Source organism: Rattus norvegicus, chromosome 11 (assembly GCF_036323735.1).
Source record: "Rattus norvegicus strain BN/NHsdMcwi chromosome 11, GRCr8, whole genome shotgun sequence".
NCBI lineage: Eukaryota > Metazoa > Chordata > Mammalia > Rodentia > Muridae > Rattus > Rattus norvegicus.
In genome coordinates, this window is record NC_086029.1 from 91585023 (window position 1) to 91601608 (window position 16586).

Here is a 16586-nt window from a genome sequence, read left to right on the forward strand (position 1 = left end):
GATAGTCTCCTAATGCGTTCAGATCAAGATGTAGAACTCTCACCTCCTCCAGCACCAAGTCTACCTGCACGATTTCATGCTTAACCCCATGCTGATAATAGACTAAACTCGTGAAACCGTAAGTCAGCCCCAATTAACTCTTTTCCTTTATGAGAGTTGCCTTGGTCATGGTGTCTCTTCACAGCCATGAAACACTAAGACAAGCACTGTCTGCTCTTCCCAGAGGATCCAGGTTCAATTCCCAGCACCCACATGGCAGCTCATGCCTGTCTGTAACTCCAGTTCTAGGACTTATAATACCCTCACACAGACATACATGTAGGCAAAATACCAATGAACATAGAATAAAAATAAATTATACATAATTATATATAATATTATAGAGACAGTAATTCAACGAACAAAGAGACAAAACAATAAGTATTTAAGCTATCCAACATGGAGGAACTGAGTGCTCAATTAGCAGCTTCACCTCTCTAGCATTCATGGTGCTGGAAGGAGTTCTGCTTCACATGCTGTGATCTAAAATAGTAACTTGCCTGCAAGATACAGTCATCAGTGCAATAGTGGTGCAGATGCCGTGAGAGTAACCACTCGTCAGGTGAAGCTAAGCCCTTCTCCACGAGATGGAACCCATACCCGGCATGCAAATAAAGCCAAGAACTCAAGACTACATAGGCCATGGGACCCAGGAGAAAATCTACCATCCTTCTGCTAAATGAACATAACCATGACTCCAGATGACGTGTCTCTGTACCCACAGATCAGAGCACAGCTCAGCCTTCATCAGAGAAGCGGATCCTTGAAGTAGGTGGTGATTAATGCAGAGACCCACAAGTGACAATACGCAGAGTGTAACACAGATTGTAAGAGCCAAATGTTGTGGGTGACTCCAAGGAAACACCATGTTCCAGAGTCATCAGAGTTAATGCATATATGATCTATGACGTCCTACACAAGATGCATAAATAAGCTCGTCAGATAGAATTCTAACATGGAGAAGGGGAGTGGGTACCACTAGCTAAAAAGCTATTTGCAATTGATGATAACTGTCTGGAGATGGAAAATCAGCTTTCTTCAATGGAGTGACACTGTGTATATATATTGACCACACTCCAGGACAGACCTCATGCTCAGGATTAATTAACCAAAAAAAAAAAAAAAAAAAAAAAAGGACTCCATGGGTTTGTTTGTTTGTTTTTGTTTGTTTGTTCGCTTTGTGCCCTTGTTGGGCAGGTTTGATTTTGTGTGTGTACATCCTCCCCTCTTCTTTTAAGAGAGAGAAGGAACATGAGGTTGGGAAGAGATTGGGAATGAAAGAAATGATAAACATATACTGTATAAAAATATTTAAATAATTTTTAGGAAGAAAGCTGGAGGATGAAGGTATCTATAGGACCCCATCTAAGAACGTTACTCTTTTATCATAAAAGAGACAAAATTACCAAAGACTGAAATCTTAGTCGCAAACTACAGAAAGAGCATTTGTGACAACAGGAAGCCTCAGATTCCAATAGACCCATTAGATGAAATCCTCTAGTGAGGTTATAGCTATTCTGGTTTATGTGTATTACGTCAGATCCGCATAAGTCAGGACGTTAAAAGGATTAAAAAGAAAAAGAGAGTTAGAATTTGGGCAGTTTGTACTAGATGCTGCCCAGTACAAAGCGCCCAACCAGCATGGTCCAGAGTGGGGATTTAGTCTCATTTCTATTTCGCTCAACATGTTGAGATCAAGAAGCATCCAAAGGACACACTTTATTAGCCGGTCTACATTTGATTGTCTGTGCCTTCCCAATGCCCACCACCTCCCATCTACTGCAGGGGACCGTACCCCGTGGAACCCTGCTAGTGAGTCTCAGCGGGGAGCATCAGGGGGTTCTTTGCTTTTCGGGCCCCGGGCACTCAGGGGAGCGCTGTTCCTTCCCAGGGAAAGGCAGGACCACCAGTTTCTTTTCCTCAGGCTCCAGGTAGAGGAAGGAGACATCCAGTGTGTCACCCTGTGGGTTTGTGGTTAGATCCAGCTGCACAGGAAAGGGTTCCTCAGGACTCTTTCCCTTGGAGTCTTCAGGCTCCTCCTGCTCAGGGAGGTGTTGGATAGATCCTCTTGGTGCAGTTATGGAGGGTGAGCTGGTAGGGGCTGTGTTTTTCTGAGGGAGTTTCTTAGCATCTTGGGTATCAGCAGGGTTCTCACCTCCAGGGACCTGGTCCTGAAATAACAACGTTTTTAAATGCAGAATCCTACAGGGAATGCTCTGTCATAACCCTCACCAGGCAACAATGTTTTGTGACTGCATATTTATAACATGGTCTTTAGATAGCCCATCTCCAACCACAAGTCGTCTTAGTGCTCGGATTACAGGTATGGGCTACCCCACCTATCTTTACTCACATTCCTCTGAATGTGTAGAGAAACCAGCTACACTAGTGGCTCTCCACCTTCCTCATGCTGCAACCCTTTAAAACAGTTCATGTTCTCAACCATGAAATTATTTTCATAGTCTCCCTATTCTTATAAATCACAATGTAAATATATGTGCTTTCCAATGGTCTTAGGAGACCCCTGTGTTGCCACCTACAGTCTGAAAACCACTGAGCTATAGGAATGGGTCTCCTGATAAAAGACCAACAAGGAAACAGGTAAGGGCCAACAGGAACTAAGACCTGCAGAAGCTGGACATTGGGTCTTTCATTTCAGGGCAGTGGTTCAGAGGGGATGAAGGACGTACTCAGGGACCCCAGGGAGTTGCCTTTGCCCCCCAGGAGTGGCTGCATAACCTCATTTACTGTTTATTTCATGCCACACCCAGTATAGTGCCCTCCATCCAAGTCGTTTCTCTGGTCTGTCTTAGAGATCAGAACAGGTAGGTGATGAGGGTAGCAAGACCCAGACAGGTAAGGGGTAGCAACAGAGTTCATCAGGACAGAACAAGGAAGAAGCCCAGGTAGCCTTTCTGATCGGATCAGGCTACCTACCCCACAGTAAGTACTTAGTGTTTATGGAGAGAGATTGAAGTGATTCTCCCTGAGGTGAGAGAGGTTTCTTGGAGACTTAAGCTATGCACGTGTGCAGTTCACTGTGTTGTTCCTGAGTGTCCTCCCTTATTCTGCGGGGCTGCACTGGAACTGAAACAGTAGGATAAGCTTCTCTCCTATAGGTGTGGGTTTATTTAGCCTAAGTAAAGTGATTCTGGATCTTGCGGAAAACCAAGAGGCTGGGAAACAGGCACCTAGACATATATCACCTGATTCCATTCCGTGAAGAACACGGGGTTGGGGGTGGGGTTCAGAGTGGTTGGGCTCAACGGGGAACATCCTGCAAGCCCAGGGGCCCGAGTTCAACTCCCCATATGAAGACGGAAAGAAGAGCAAACTGCACCACGTCCTCCCCTGACCCCATGTGTGTGCCACGGCACATGGGATCAATATGCTTATAGTGTACAAACATGCAATGATAATATTTTTATTTTCAAAAGATAAATACCTGAGATTCGAAAAACTCGCACGACACAGTGACAGTCTTTTTAAAGCGTTGAGGAGGGACCCCGGGACTTTTAATCAGTGAACCTTGGCAAAGACCAACGGGCTGAAAGAAAGGCATCATGTGAGTATCTAGTGAGCAGAGATGTGAGCCCCTCCTTTCCCTCTTGTAGACACACAGCTGTGCCATGCTCCTCTGCTCCTGCCTTGGGCAAGGGTGGTATCCCAGTCAGGACCCCATGAATTATCTAAAAACAACAGAGTCCAGCCTCACAATGGGAACAGTGGTTTGTGGGAAGGTCCCACTGTGTCTGTCTACACACTGTCTGTTGCCTGGCCAATTAGAAGCTTGGTGTTTTCTTCTCTGCAGCAGCCCTCACTCAATGTGTTCTGAAAGACTTAATGGAGATGGGGTTTCTTTTGAGAGCTAATAAAAATATTTTTAAAAAATGAGGTAGTTGTGGTGGCTCAGGTCTGTGAATATATAACAAAAGTGGAATTATTTACTTTAAAAGGATAAATCTTATTGTACATGAACTGTATCTCAATAAAACACTTACTATAAATAAATATGAAAAAGTACCTTTGCCCAGTTGTGCTCCAACACACCATGCTGACACACATTCTTAGTATATTTCTGATAGTTTTGAGGTGATCATCCTTTATCTTGCGTAGCCTTTCCGTTGTAAAGAGTGGTCCAAAGAAGGGGGTACCAGGCTGTATTCCAAGCCCTCTCACGATTTTTTTGCAATATAATATATTTTTGCAATTCTATTGCACTGATGATGAAATCAAATAAATCCTACCAAGACCTGCTCAGTTTCTAACTTCCCGAGGGAAGGAACAGTGTCACGTGATTTGTGACATCTCCAGTGTAATTTGTGCTCAACAACTATTGATGATCTGTGGATGCCTATAGATAGTGCAGTGGGTCAGGAACACTCACCTCAGAGTCGGAGGCCTGGAGTGAACAGCTGTCCTGAGACTGGGTACATGGTGACTCTTTGATCAAATATTCCACAAAGTAAGAAGGACCAACCACCCACTGTCATGAAGTAAGAGTCAAGACATTAAAATCTTACCTCAGAGAAAACTTGGCATTGACAACAGTCCTTATATAGAAATGTTTCTGAGGTCCTGTCAACAGCCAAGTTCTCACTGTTCCTAGAGTCCCCTCAGGCACAAGGCCATGTCAGTAATTCTGCTATTTAGAAAACATGAATCAGGGCTGGAGAGATGGCTCAGTGGTTAAGAGCACTGGCTGCTCTTCCAGAGGTCCTGAGTTCCTCAATTCCTGGCACCTACAACTGTCTCTAACTCCAGTTCCAGGGGATCTAACACCCTCAAACGCACAAAATAAAAGTGCATAACTCCAGGGCAAGAGGATCTAAGACCCTCACACAGACACAACAAAAATGTGCATGAAATAAAATTAAAAGAAAAAAGAAAAACCCTTTCAGATCAGTGCCTTTCCCTGTTAGAGACATGAAGGACCCACCAAGCATTTTTTTTGGGTAGCTTATTTTTCCTTAAAAGATTTGGTTTTAGTTTTATTTATATACAAGGGCTGTCCACACAGTCACAATAGAAATGAACCTCGTATTCCACAACTCATAAACCTCAACACCTACCCCAGGCTTTAATGAAACAAAAGTTGTCTTGCTAGAGGGTCCATAATCAGTCAGAAAAATACCGCACCTGTTTCCCCCAATGCTCACACGAGACTAAGTGTCTTCTTCTTGCTTTAAGAAAGTCAAGTCACCTGCTACTTAGACGAATTTCAAGGAATAGCAAAAGTTATAACATGACAGACTGCACAGCAGATCTCCTGGAAATGGGGATGTACGGAAAGGATCTCAGGTCCTCGGCAGACAGAATGCCTAGACAGCCTCCCCCAAGCCTAAGACCCTGCAGCTACATCTCCATAACTGACATGGGCATTGTAGTTTTACCTGGGTCGTAGCCTTGGTGACTTTGACGAGTGCATATTGTTTTGAGGGGTTCTCGCTGTTAAACTTCGCAAGTGATTCTGTGGCAGCTTCCAGAACACTGGGGGCTGACAAGTCAACGGGATGCGGGCAGTCAGGGCACATAGAATGAATCTTCCTTTTAGAAACTATTAATGAGAATAGTTCATAAATATTATTAATTTTAATCCTAATAGTAGTCATAATCATACAACTATACCAGAGGCAAAGACTGGGCTAAAGTAACAATATTGGCAAGGATTCAGTGAGAGAGACATTTTTTAGAAAACATTTAGTCATTGGCAATGTGATCACAGAAGTAGTGCTTTATTTTTACTTCCTTTCCTTCCTTCCTTCCTTTGTGAGACAAGGTCTCACACATCCCAGGCTGGCCTATGTAATCAAAAGGACATTTAACTCCCGATCTCCTCTCCAGGGACTGGGCTTCCAGGCATGTGCTATCACGCTTGGCTTCTATGGTGCTAGGATCCAAGCAGGCCCTCTCACATGCTTGACACTCGACCACCCAAGCTAACATCTAGTCTCTAAGCACGAACCCTTTTGTAATGAAAAAGAAATCAAAACGAGATGGTCTTGTGCTCTCATGGACTTATTCTTATAGGAATTTTGTTCAGAGCCACATGGGGCATGCCCAACCACGGACAACACAGTGTCAAAAACAACAAAGCATGTGGCCTAGCATGGGACTGTAAAGACGCTTAAAACATTATGAGATTTGGTTTTTACAACACGATTACACAATTCTCAAGTGTGAACTTGATCAATGACAGCGTTGTATTTGTGTCAAAACAGTGGACACATCAGTGCCCTCCCTAGCTCCAGGTCCTTTCTCATCAGTGCTCCTGTAGACAAGGCTTTGACAGGCTAGAACTTCATTATCGCCCTGAGCTCCTTCTCTGCCTTGGTCCTCAGCTCTGAGAATAAAGCTAGCACATATGGACTCAGTAGAGGCCTGCGAAGCAAGTGGATGACACCATGACTGAACGAGCTGGAGAGGGCAAATGTGTGATTGTCAAGCCCTGGGGTGTTTTCCCTAATGAGTGTGTGGGGGTGGAGGTAGGTGGCAGGAGAGCTGTGACCACAGCTTGCCACTTGTGCCTCATCACCAAGTCCTGACACCTGAGGAATCACTGCCACCATTTTCAGAAGTCCCCACATTGATTTCAGGCTAGCCCTGTCTTCACAATGAGGAAGTACAAGCTGTTAGCTAGTCATTTCCCTTTTTCCCATGTAATGGGCTCCCGCTTTCCCAAGACCCTCTCTTGTAAAAAACAGGCTTCAGAGGGAGGAGTGCACTCCCTAATTTCAATGGTCCATTCATTCCAGCCTTATTCTTCCCTGCTAGTCAACAATGGTAATGCCTCTGAAACTTGGTCTACACTAGGAAGTCTTGAACTGGGGGAGAGAGACATGCATCTCATATGACAGAAGATTTAAGACCATAAGTCAAGGTCATACATGTTCTGTTCTACATTTTATGAGTGTTTTAGCCAAAGTGAAAAAAAATTTACACCCGGAAAGTCCCATTCCTTTCTTGAGTAAAGAGCTTCTTGAAAACATCATGGGGGATGTTCCTTAAGAAGGGGGTGTGAGTTCTGCGACAGAGGCCATCAGGGTAGAGGGAGAGGCTCAAGCAAGTGCAGAGACAGGAAAGTGCAGTGTGTGTTCTGACAACATGGCAGCCAGCTGGAAGGATGTCAGGACAGTGGGACAGACAGAAAGGATCTGGGACCGGCTGTTGCTGTTGTACCACTCACAGAAGAATGAGCTCTTAGGATCTGGAGCAGGACATAGCCCTTGACAGTGATTTAAGATGGATCTCCCTGGAAGGAGTATGAAGTGAGCGTCAGTTGGGAGGCAGTGCTGGGATGTTGTGCAGTGCTGTGATGAACACAGAGGAAGAGAGGAGAAACTGCTTGCCAATGGGACAAAGGACCTACCTAGTTCAATTTTCTTTTCTGTTTTTTTGATGTCAAGATGTTAAAAAAAAAAAAACCCTCTTGACATTTACCTGGGCGAAGTGTACAGTTATAAGCAGGTAAGTAGAGAACTCTTCTTGGCTTGTTAACGTGAAACATAGCTTTGCACTGTCCATGAACCTAGGAAAAAACATATATGATGGGATGACACGATGCAGAGAGCCATGAGGTTAGACATCACCCCTTCCCCCAAGTAGAATTTTATTTTAATATAATGAGAAACTTAAAATCCAGTTTTGTGTTTGGAGCGGGAAGAACTCCCGGTTAGCACCAGACTCTTTAACGTTTTCCTGAGACATAGCTGCCATCTCGGCCTCCTCATACTCATGTGTGGATAACCAAGTTCTAACTGCAGTATGGACCAGAGGCAGTGTCCCATTGCCACACTCCACGGCCACATCACCATGGTGTGTCCTTGCTCCATCCCAACGCCAGTGAACGCGGGCACAGAGACTCACAGGTAGGAGGCAGCAAGGACAGAGACCAGCACAGGGAGAAGTGGAGCCTCCAAATCATGCCCAGAACAAAGTCCCTTGGCTAGGAACTTCAAGTTTGAAATTACATGTGAAATAAACTCCTAACCTGTGTGCCCCTGAGCGAGCACACACATCTCTGTGAGTAGCTTGTATTACTAAACCAACTGCAACAAGAAGGCACAGAGACTATTTTTTTAAAAACAAAAAAACAAAACAGGTTCAGGATGGCATGTTTGCCCAAATAATTACAAAAGGTGATCTTGATCAAAAAGTTTACTCCACACCACTGAAGATCTCACACTGTCTTCCATGATGCCATGCGTCTTCCATGCATCCATGAATGAATGGGAGAGATCCCAGCATCACTGAGAGTCATGTCGAAACTCACTGTACTGGTTTCAAGTCTTGCCAATGGCCGTTTAGAAAGGTTGAGCTCAAAGGCTGGAGACATGGCTTAGTGGTTAAGACCCTTGCTATTCTTCTAGAGCACCCTCAGTGTCCCCATCAGGTGTCATATAACCATCTGGATCTCCAGTTCTGGGGGTCGGAGACTGGGGGTGGGGGCGGGGGTGGGGAGTGGGGTGGGTCTTAAGACACCTTCTGGTCTCTGTGGGCGCTACATGATTGTGGTGCACACACATACATGAAGCAAGGCATCCGTACATAAAGAAAAATAAAATATATTTTTAAAGGAGAAAGGATGAGTTCTGAGGCCATTTAGTTTTATTCCCAGGAAGCCCCTGACAGTACCCACACTGGAAGCCATTCTCTTTCCTAGCTGAAAACTTCACGTGGATATTCATTCAAATAAAGCTAAGCAAAAGAACACAAGCTATCCTCCAATATTGCTGCTGTCCACCAACCTTCTTCAAACACCAGAATCTCTCTGTCTGTCTCTGTCTCTGTCTCTGTCTGTCTCTCTCTCTCTCTCTCTCTCTCTCTCTCTCTCTCTCTCTCTCTCTCTCTCTCTCTCTGATAATGTAAACATTGTCTTAGCTGCCAAAGAACCTTAGGATAGAAAATAATTTGGGAGGACCTTTTCAAGTCTAGTCAGCAAGACCCCAATCCTAGGAACCCTCCCTACCCTGACTAAACTTGGTTCTGTCTCCAGTGTTAGAGTTGGCACGCTGGCCTGTTGCCTTGGAGACAATAAAGAGGAACCTGAAGAGTGGGCAGGCACTGAGCAGGCCCCTGGGAACAGGCACTTACAGTCTCATAGAAAATCCTCGGTCCGCAGTCCTTCAGTGCCTTCCTGCTGAGCACGTGGCAGCCAGTCTCTAAGACGTCCAGCATGAGGTAGAACAGAGAGCCCATGTCTTCCTATGATGGGGTTGGAGAAACACCACATCCCACATGAAACACTTCCAGGACAACTAGACCAATAGCATCGTCCTGGGAGAGCCTAAGCTCATGTGTATGCTACATGCTCTTCTAGACTCCTGAAACCTGGACGTGGTGACAGAGTAGGCTCACTCTTGTCATCACTCCTGTGGACAGCAAGAATGACATAGCACACCTGCTGCTGATGGCAGAGTATTGTGTTCCCAGACCGGAAAGTACCTGTTGACCTGTTGACAAGTAGTCCTAAGTTGCCACCCCCGGGCTAGTCCCTGTAGCCTGTCCAAATGCTGCCCCAAAGTCTGTCACTTGCCTGACGGTGAACCCGAGCATCGTGTACTCTGTTGAGGGTCAACATGTAGCCATCCTTTTGGACTCTGTTGATGTTCTGCAGGGCAAAACCTGCAACTGCCAGCACTTCAGAGTCGTTACAGCCCAGGGGACGCAGAGGTGCGAAGGGGGCGTTTGGCAGGGGTGGAGCTGGGGGAGAGCGGGCCACACAGCATGCAGCCAGGGTGCAGAGCACCAGAAGCCGTAGCACACCCATTCTGTGGAGAACAAGATCCAGGACGTGTCAGGGTCGAGCTGACAGGACGGGCCCTACTGTGGGGCCTCAAGATTGGCTTGAGCCGTTTTATAATTGCAATCAGAGAGCTGCATACGACTTGAAGTACCAGGTCCTGAGGCCGCCTTTATCCAAACACAGCATTTTCCTGAGTCAATATTTTAGATGGGATTTGTCAGTGTTCTAACCTTGGACCCGGAGCATGCCATTCGTGTAAATAAATTGAAGTTTCCTAACTCCTTCCTAGGAATTATAGCAAATGTTTGATCAAGACTTGGGAAACCTGGCTTCTGTCCTGTCCAGAGGAAAGCCAATCCCCACTCAAAAATGTCCCTTTCTAGTTCCTGTATCAGACAGGAAAATGTGCTTCACCTCAAAATTGTATTTAAGGCGGGGAAAGCTAATGAGACCCCAAAACTTCTCCCAATACACTCTAGTCTATTCTTCCTTTTGTGCATCTAAAAGTAAATGCATCAACAGACAGAAACCTGATACTGTCAGGAGAAAGATAAGGATGGCCATCGAGACCCACAGTGGTCCTTGCCTCTCTGAGTTTCAATTTCGAGCCCAGGGAGGCGGGAGGTTCTGCTTGTTAGGAGTATAGGAGAAGCAATTTATTTTTTGTTTTGACTGAATTTGTTCAGTAGCTGCATATGGCCTTGAACGCGAAATCCTCTTGCAGCTACTGGGACTACAGGTACATATCACCATATTCTGGCTACAAAACCAAGTATCTTCCAAAACTCCTTTCCTCTAGAACTGGGCTTCATACGTGTGGGACAAGTGGGATGATTACAAGGGCTACAGCACAGTGATTTTTATTTTGAGACAAGACCTCATTAAGTTTCCCAATCTGGGGCTGGAGAGAGGGCTCAGCTGTTAAGAGCACTGACTGCTCTTCCAGAGGTCCTGAGTTCAATTCCCAGCAACCACATGGTGGCTCACAACCATCTGTAATTGGATCTGATGCCCTCTTCTGGTGTGTCTGAAGACAGCTACAGTGTACTTATATATAATAAATAAGTACATTTTTTAAAAAAAAGTTTTCTATCTGGCTTGGAACTTGCAACCTTGCTTCAGTCGCTAATTCCTGGAATTATGAGTGCCCACCACCATAAACAGCACGTACACAGACACATACACACCCAGGCCCTCACTTATATCAGACAAACATTCTACTTCTACTTCTGAGCTATATCTACAAGCCAGTTTCTACTTCAAACACACACACACACACGCACATACACACATCACAGGGCCTCACTTATATCAGACATTCTACTTCTGAACTATATCCACAAGTCAGTTAGTTTCTACTTCAAACACACATACACTCACACACACACACACACACACACACACACACACACACACACACACACACGAGAGAGAGAGAGAGAGAGAGAGAGAGAGAGAGAGAGAGAGAGATTAACAATGAAAGTAAAGGTCCAAGTCAGGAAGGGAGCCTACAGTAGGCTGTCCTGGAAAGCGTTCCCTAAGGTAAGCAACACCTCCACCCCCACCCCTGCCCAGGCTCTCTGTGTCCAAATGGAAGTTCTGCTGCATCTGCAGGTACCCATCTGGTAGGCCATCAACAAAGAGGACCTTGAAGACACCAAAGCTCTGGAGTCAATACTATTTCAGACACAGTTCCCTACTAAAGAATACAAGAGTTTTTCTGAGTGGTGCTTATTTTTAATCCACAAATATATTTTCGGAATGTCTGTGTTCATAAACAAGAATGTCAGTCTGTGGGACTTTTTCATGGGAACCTGGTGAGGAAGACCAGATATTTTGCATGGAAAAAAATGTCCCTCTGGTCTAGATGAAAATCCAACATGCAGTAGTCTATGGCTGGCGTGAGTGAACCAAGCAAAAGAAGGCTGTTAACATTGCTAAGGGACCTAAATTTACATTAAACATTGGCTACATATTAAACTTAAATATGTGACTGTATCATAGTTGAGCAGAGCAGATTCCTTCTCCCCCCCTCACTTGATAGATACTCATAGACAGCTAGGCAGCGGCATTTGCTCACTAACTTAGTGGTGGTACAGACGCTTATGAAAACGATAAGGGAAGCTTAGCAAGTCCAACCAGAGGAGAGCACTGGGGTTCCGAAAGGGTAAAAATCCTGAATGAATCAATACAAGAAACAGCACAGGAGCCTTCCCTTTTTAGAAGTGTTTCATCAAGGCTCGATGCCTGGCCTGATGACCTGAGTTTAACTCCTGAGACCTCCTAGTCAAAGGGAAGAACTGACTTCTCAACCTTGTCCTCTGACCTCCCCATCTGCACTCTGGCCCACACACCCCCACCCACCCCATCTCTGCACAAAAATAAACAAATAACAAATACAAATATTCTCTGTCATCACAGAGATGATTAGAACACTGTGTGAACTACACTTTCAGCTACCAACCAACCGAGGTGGAGAAACCACTTACCCGCTGGAAGTCACACTGCCACATCTGTGAAATCTGCTAATCATGACTCTGCACCAGAAACGGTTGGTGCAGAAGGCTAGCCGTGGTTAGATGTTGCGTAATACAGTTCCCTGTAACTCACAGGTTCTTATTGAGCAACCACACAATGCCAGGAATCGAGGTAGGCTGTCCAGAATCAAGAGCTTAGCAAGACTGATGTGCTTTGAACATGTTCCCAAAGCTCAGATGTTGGAAAAAAACAAATCACTTATGAAACTGGTGGAGAGGTGGCTCCTTTAAAGAGGAGATTAAGTCCCAAGGGCTCTGATCTCAGGAGTGGAGCCTGGCCATGACTGTTGGGTGAGTAAATTTGTTATGCAGAGTTCCTCCTACTGCCTCCTGTGACACAGCACGAAGGCTGTCCCCAGTGGACCTCCCAGCCTCCGGAAAGGTGAGGAGGATTTCTGTGACAGCAGCACAGGATGGGCCATGTTAATAAGAAGCTGCACCCACTTTTTAAAAAAAAAATACAAAAACCAAGTCGTTAGTAAAGATTGATTGAAGATTACAGTTCTACAGACGTGGGCTCTCGGTCTCTCGGTTGTGTTTTCAAATGGGAATAATGCGAGAAAATGGGTATTGAAGCCAGAAAAGCAACACAGTTTGAGAGACCATTTGATTGGGGAGGCTCTGGAATTTAAATCTCTACCAAAAAATAATAAATAAATAAATAAATAAATAAATAAATAAATAAATAAATAAATAACCTCTAGACAGGAGATGTACTCTAACCAGTAAAATTCATTTAGCTTCCCTTATCTCTGTAGCTACATTGTACAAGTTCTCCCTCCCACGATCTTGGACTCATAACCTGATGAATGCTTTAAAGTTTTTTTAATTTAAATGTGCTCAAGTTTTCCATTATCAATTGAAAAATAACCAGATATTCAAACTCTGAGGTTCAACAGAGATTTGGTTTCAGCCAGCAGTGAACACACCTTCGTGGGGGTCTCGATTGGAGTGTCTGATGCCTGAGGAAATGTACCCAGTACACTTAGGTAGAGGCCATTAGTGCAACTTTAATGTGAGGCAGATGCAAACGGGGTAAAAGGATGCTAAACCGTGTGGTAAACTGGACTTTGACCATGACGCTGCTTCGGCCCTTGTCTGCATGAGTGAGGCTAGTGGTGTAACACTTTGTATGTCCAGCTTCCTCATCCGTGTAGGGCTTCAAACCATGCGATTGCTAAGGGCCCTTTTAGCTCTGATGGGAAGGCACCCTGACACTCTCTGTAGGGGTACCATTCCATCTCCAGCAGCTGATGCTCCTAGAACCTGGTTCTGTCGAACTTTAACCACATTTCATCAACAGATGAAAACGTTTAGACTGTTTAACGCACATAGATATATCCACCATGTTCCTGGGGGAACACGACCCTACTACGTCACAAGTGGGATTTCCTGTAAAAACCCTTGATGTGGAGAAGCCAATAGTACGTACAGACGCTGGGTTCACGCAGGCGTGGGTTTAATTCCAGTTCCGTACTCACCAATGGGAACACAGGAAGCATTTTCCACCACACACACACACACACACACACACACACACGAACTGGGAGTGAGGATCAGTGAACTGTGCTTGGCTATGGATTTGACCTTTGTACTTCCCCTAAAAGATTCTAAATAGTAAGGAGGGGGCAAGAAAGATCTCATACTTACGGTCTGGATGATCTGAGAAAGGAAGTAGCACGGAAGGTGGGGCTCAGAGGACCCAGAGTCATTTGGGCCAGGAGACCAATTCACAGGAGCAACTTATGTATAAACAAGGAGTTTGTCTGTTAATTAACAAATTGGCGGGATCCTCTCCAGGTGTTCCCAGTGGAGCTGCAAGAACGGTGGCAGCTTCTTGCTCTGATCGCCCTTTTATATCTTGCTAACTCAGAGTGCGCCATCCTTTAGGAACTCCAAGAATAATACGCTGCTTAGCTGCGTTTCAGGGCTGGCACACACCCTAAATATGAGTTAGAGGCAAGGTCCTAGAGAGAATAAGCTCTAATTAGGTTCCGCATCTTTCCAAGGAACCACCCAGCATTTTGTTTCCACCTGGGCTTTTCCCAATGCTTCTCCCGCCCTTTGGGTCCCACCCATAGGGTGTGGCTTCCCTGCACAGGGCCTTCTCCACCCAGAGCTGCTGCGTCCCATGGCTCTCACTCAGTAGGTGGCTTTATTGCTGAATCTCACAATAATCGGCACTGTACACACAGTGACCCAGAAAGGCTCTGGTGCCAGCAGCAGGTCGGGCATGGGTAAGTCCAGGGCATTTGCGTGCAACGGCGAGGAGTGCGGCTGTATCAAAGGTCTTGTCATCCTGTTGGATAGTTGTGTTACCACAAAGCAGGTGTCTTTTCTAATCCATAGGGTAATAATAGCTGTGAAATCATCAGAAGCAAATCTGGCCGCCCGGCTTGTCACGGAAGGGCCCCAGCTCAGGCATACTTGGGGCAGAAGCTCAGCTTGCTTGTTTGCTGGCAGAAATGAAAGGACATGGTAAGGTTTGCGGTCACGTGGTTCCTAGGGGAGGTGTGACTGGAAGGCCCAGGAAATCATACCCGGGGCAGGTACACCTAGCAGTGATTCAGAGAACGTTCAAAGCACAACTAAGAAACGAACGTCAATTCCTCAAAATCATCGACGTTTTCTGAATATTCCTTTTTGTATAGCTTTGAATTTTAGAACACCGTCACTACTGTTGGCCATGTTCATAACTGTAAAATTAATTAAAGTTGAGTGTGAGGGGGATAACAAAATTAAATGGAAGCCAAAAAGAATGAGTCTGTGTTTCAGATGAAACGCAGACACAGTGGAAGAAATAAAACCACAGCTCGCCCTTCGCACGCAGTTCTTCTTGAATGCAGCGCTTTGACCACACGACAGCCTAAAAGACGGATGCCGAGTATGGAGTACTTTGATTTTCCATGGTGGAATGTATATAGCAATTCCAAAAAGCTCTTTGCATGTATCGTGGTGTTGAGAAAACCGTGATGCGAAGGAAGGTTCTCACTGAGGAAGAATGTGAGAGAGAGGATGAGGAAACTCTGGGGTATTAGAGGTAGCAAAAGAGTTCAGAATTTGGCACAGGCCCATGGCAGATGATGAGTGCTTCACCTATGCAGGCTGAGGAGGCCTAGAAGCATGGAGGCTTCAGGCCAACAAGCCCGCCCAGAGCTGAACCTGGCTTTTCAATTTTAGTCCTTTTTGTTATTTTTTGTTTTTGAGATAGGGTCTTTCTACATAGGTTTGGCTGCCCTGGAATATACTATGTAGACCAGGGTGACCTTGAATTCATGGATATCTGCCTGTCTCAGTCTCCTGAGTGCTGGTATCAAAGGCATGTGTCCCCAATGACAGTTCAATCCCAGTCTTTATTAGAAATCCAGGCTCTTGGACATTGTTGGTTCCAGGGAAAGTGGAGAAAGAAAGGAAAAACTCAAGAGTAAGTTTCTGTAAAAGAACAGGCTTGAAAGGAAGCCACTGTCAACTCTTGGACAACCTGAACATAAAAATATATAATGACAGGAATATACTATAGTAAACTGAAAAAGTAGTGGCCCACAAATCCTTTAGTATATGTCAATGGCATTTTAAAGTCACACTTTTGCAGTCACTGTTGTAATAACTAATCCAGGCAAGGATCATCAATGTGTGTTAAACATAGTAAGCAAAATTTAACTCAGAACAGACTACCTACAGAGTCTCTTAACTATCTCCTCACAGATAACTCCTTTTGTTTTTTGGAAAGGTGTGTGTGTGTGTGTGTGTGTGTGTGTGTGTGTGTGTGTGTGTGTATGTGTGGTGTGCACATGTGTGTGAGTGTACATGTGTGTATGTGTGTGAATGTGTGTATGTGTGTATGTATGTGTGTGTGAGTGTGTGTGTGAGTGTGTATGTGTGTGTGAGTGTGTATGTGTGTGTGAGTGTGTGTGTATGTGTGTGTGAGTGTGTATGTGTGTGTGAGTGTGTGTGTGTGAGTGTGTATGTGTGTGTGAGTGTGTGTGTATGTGTGTGTGAGTGTGTATGTGTGTGTGAGTGTGTGTGAGTGTGTATGTGTGTGTGAGTGTGTATGTGTGTGTGAGTGTGTGTGTATGTGTGTGTGAGTGTGTATGTGTGTGTGAGTGTGTGTGTATGTGTGTGTGAGTGTGTATGTGTGGTGTGAGTGTGTGTGTATGTGTGTGTGAGTGTGTATGAGTGTGTGCATGTGTGTGTGTGTGTGTGTGCGCGTGTGTGAGTCTAATGTTCTTGGAGGCCTGAAGAGGGCGTCAGATCTCCCAGAACTG

General features: G+C 45.1%; 1 protein-coding gene across 4 annotated transcripts; it reads right to left on the reverse strand.

Annotated features, from left to right (window-relative positions):
* Nucleotides 1-1727: 1727 nt before the first annotated feature.
* On the reverse strand, nt 1728-14767 carry Fetub (fetuin B). 4 transcript variants are annotated; one of them, XM_063270776.1, is made up of 9 exons: nt 14464-14767; nt 13972-14288; nt 9575-9809; nt 9133-9243; nt 7480-7567; nt 5433-5596; nt 4427-4525; nt 3485-3586; nt 1728-2210 (listed from the first exon to the last, which is right to left on the reverse strand). In XM_063270776.1, exons 2-9 carry the CDS (start codon nt 14031-14033, stop codon nt 1872-1874), a joined length of 1200 nt encoding a protein of 399 aa, XP_063126846.1. In that variant the 5' UTR covers nt 14034-14288; nt 14464-14767; the 3' UTR covers nt 1728-1871. The 4 variants fall into 4 exon arrangements, with proteins under 4 accessions (XP_063126846.1, XP_063126847.1, NP_445800.2 ...); XM_063270777.1 differs by lacking the exon at nt 14464-14767 and having other exon boundaries at nt 9133-9239; nt 9571-9809; nt 13972-13989; NM_001309522.1 differs by lacking the exons at nt 13972-14288; nt 14464-14767 and adding an exon at nt 12274-12590 and having other exon boundaries at nt 1744-2210.
* Nucleotides 14768-16586: the final 1819 nt, after the last annotated feature.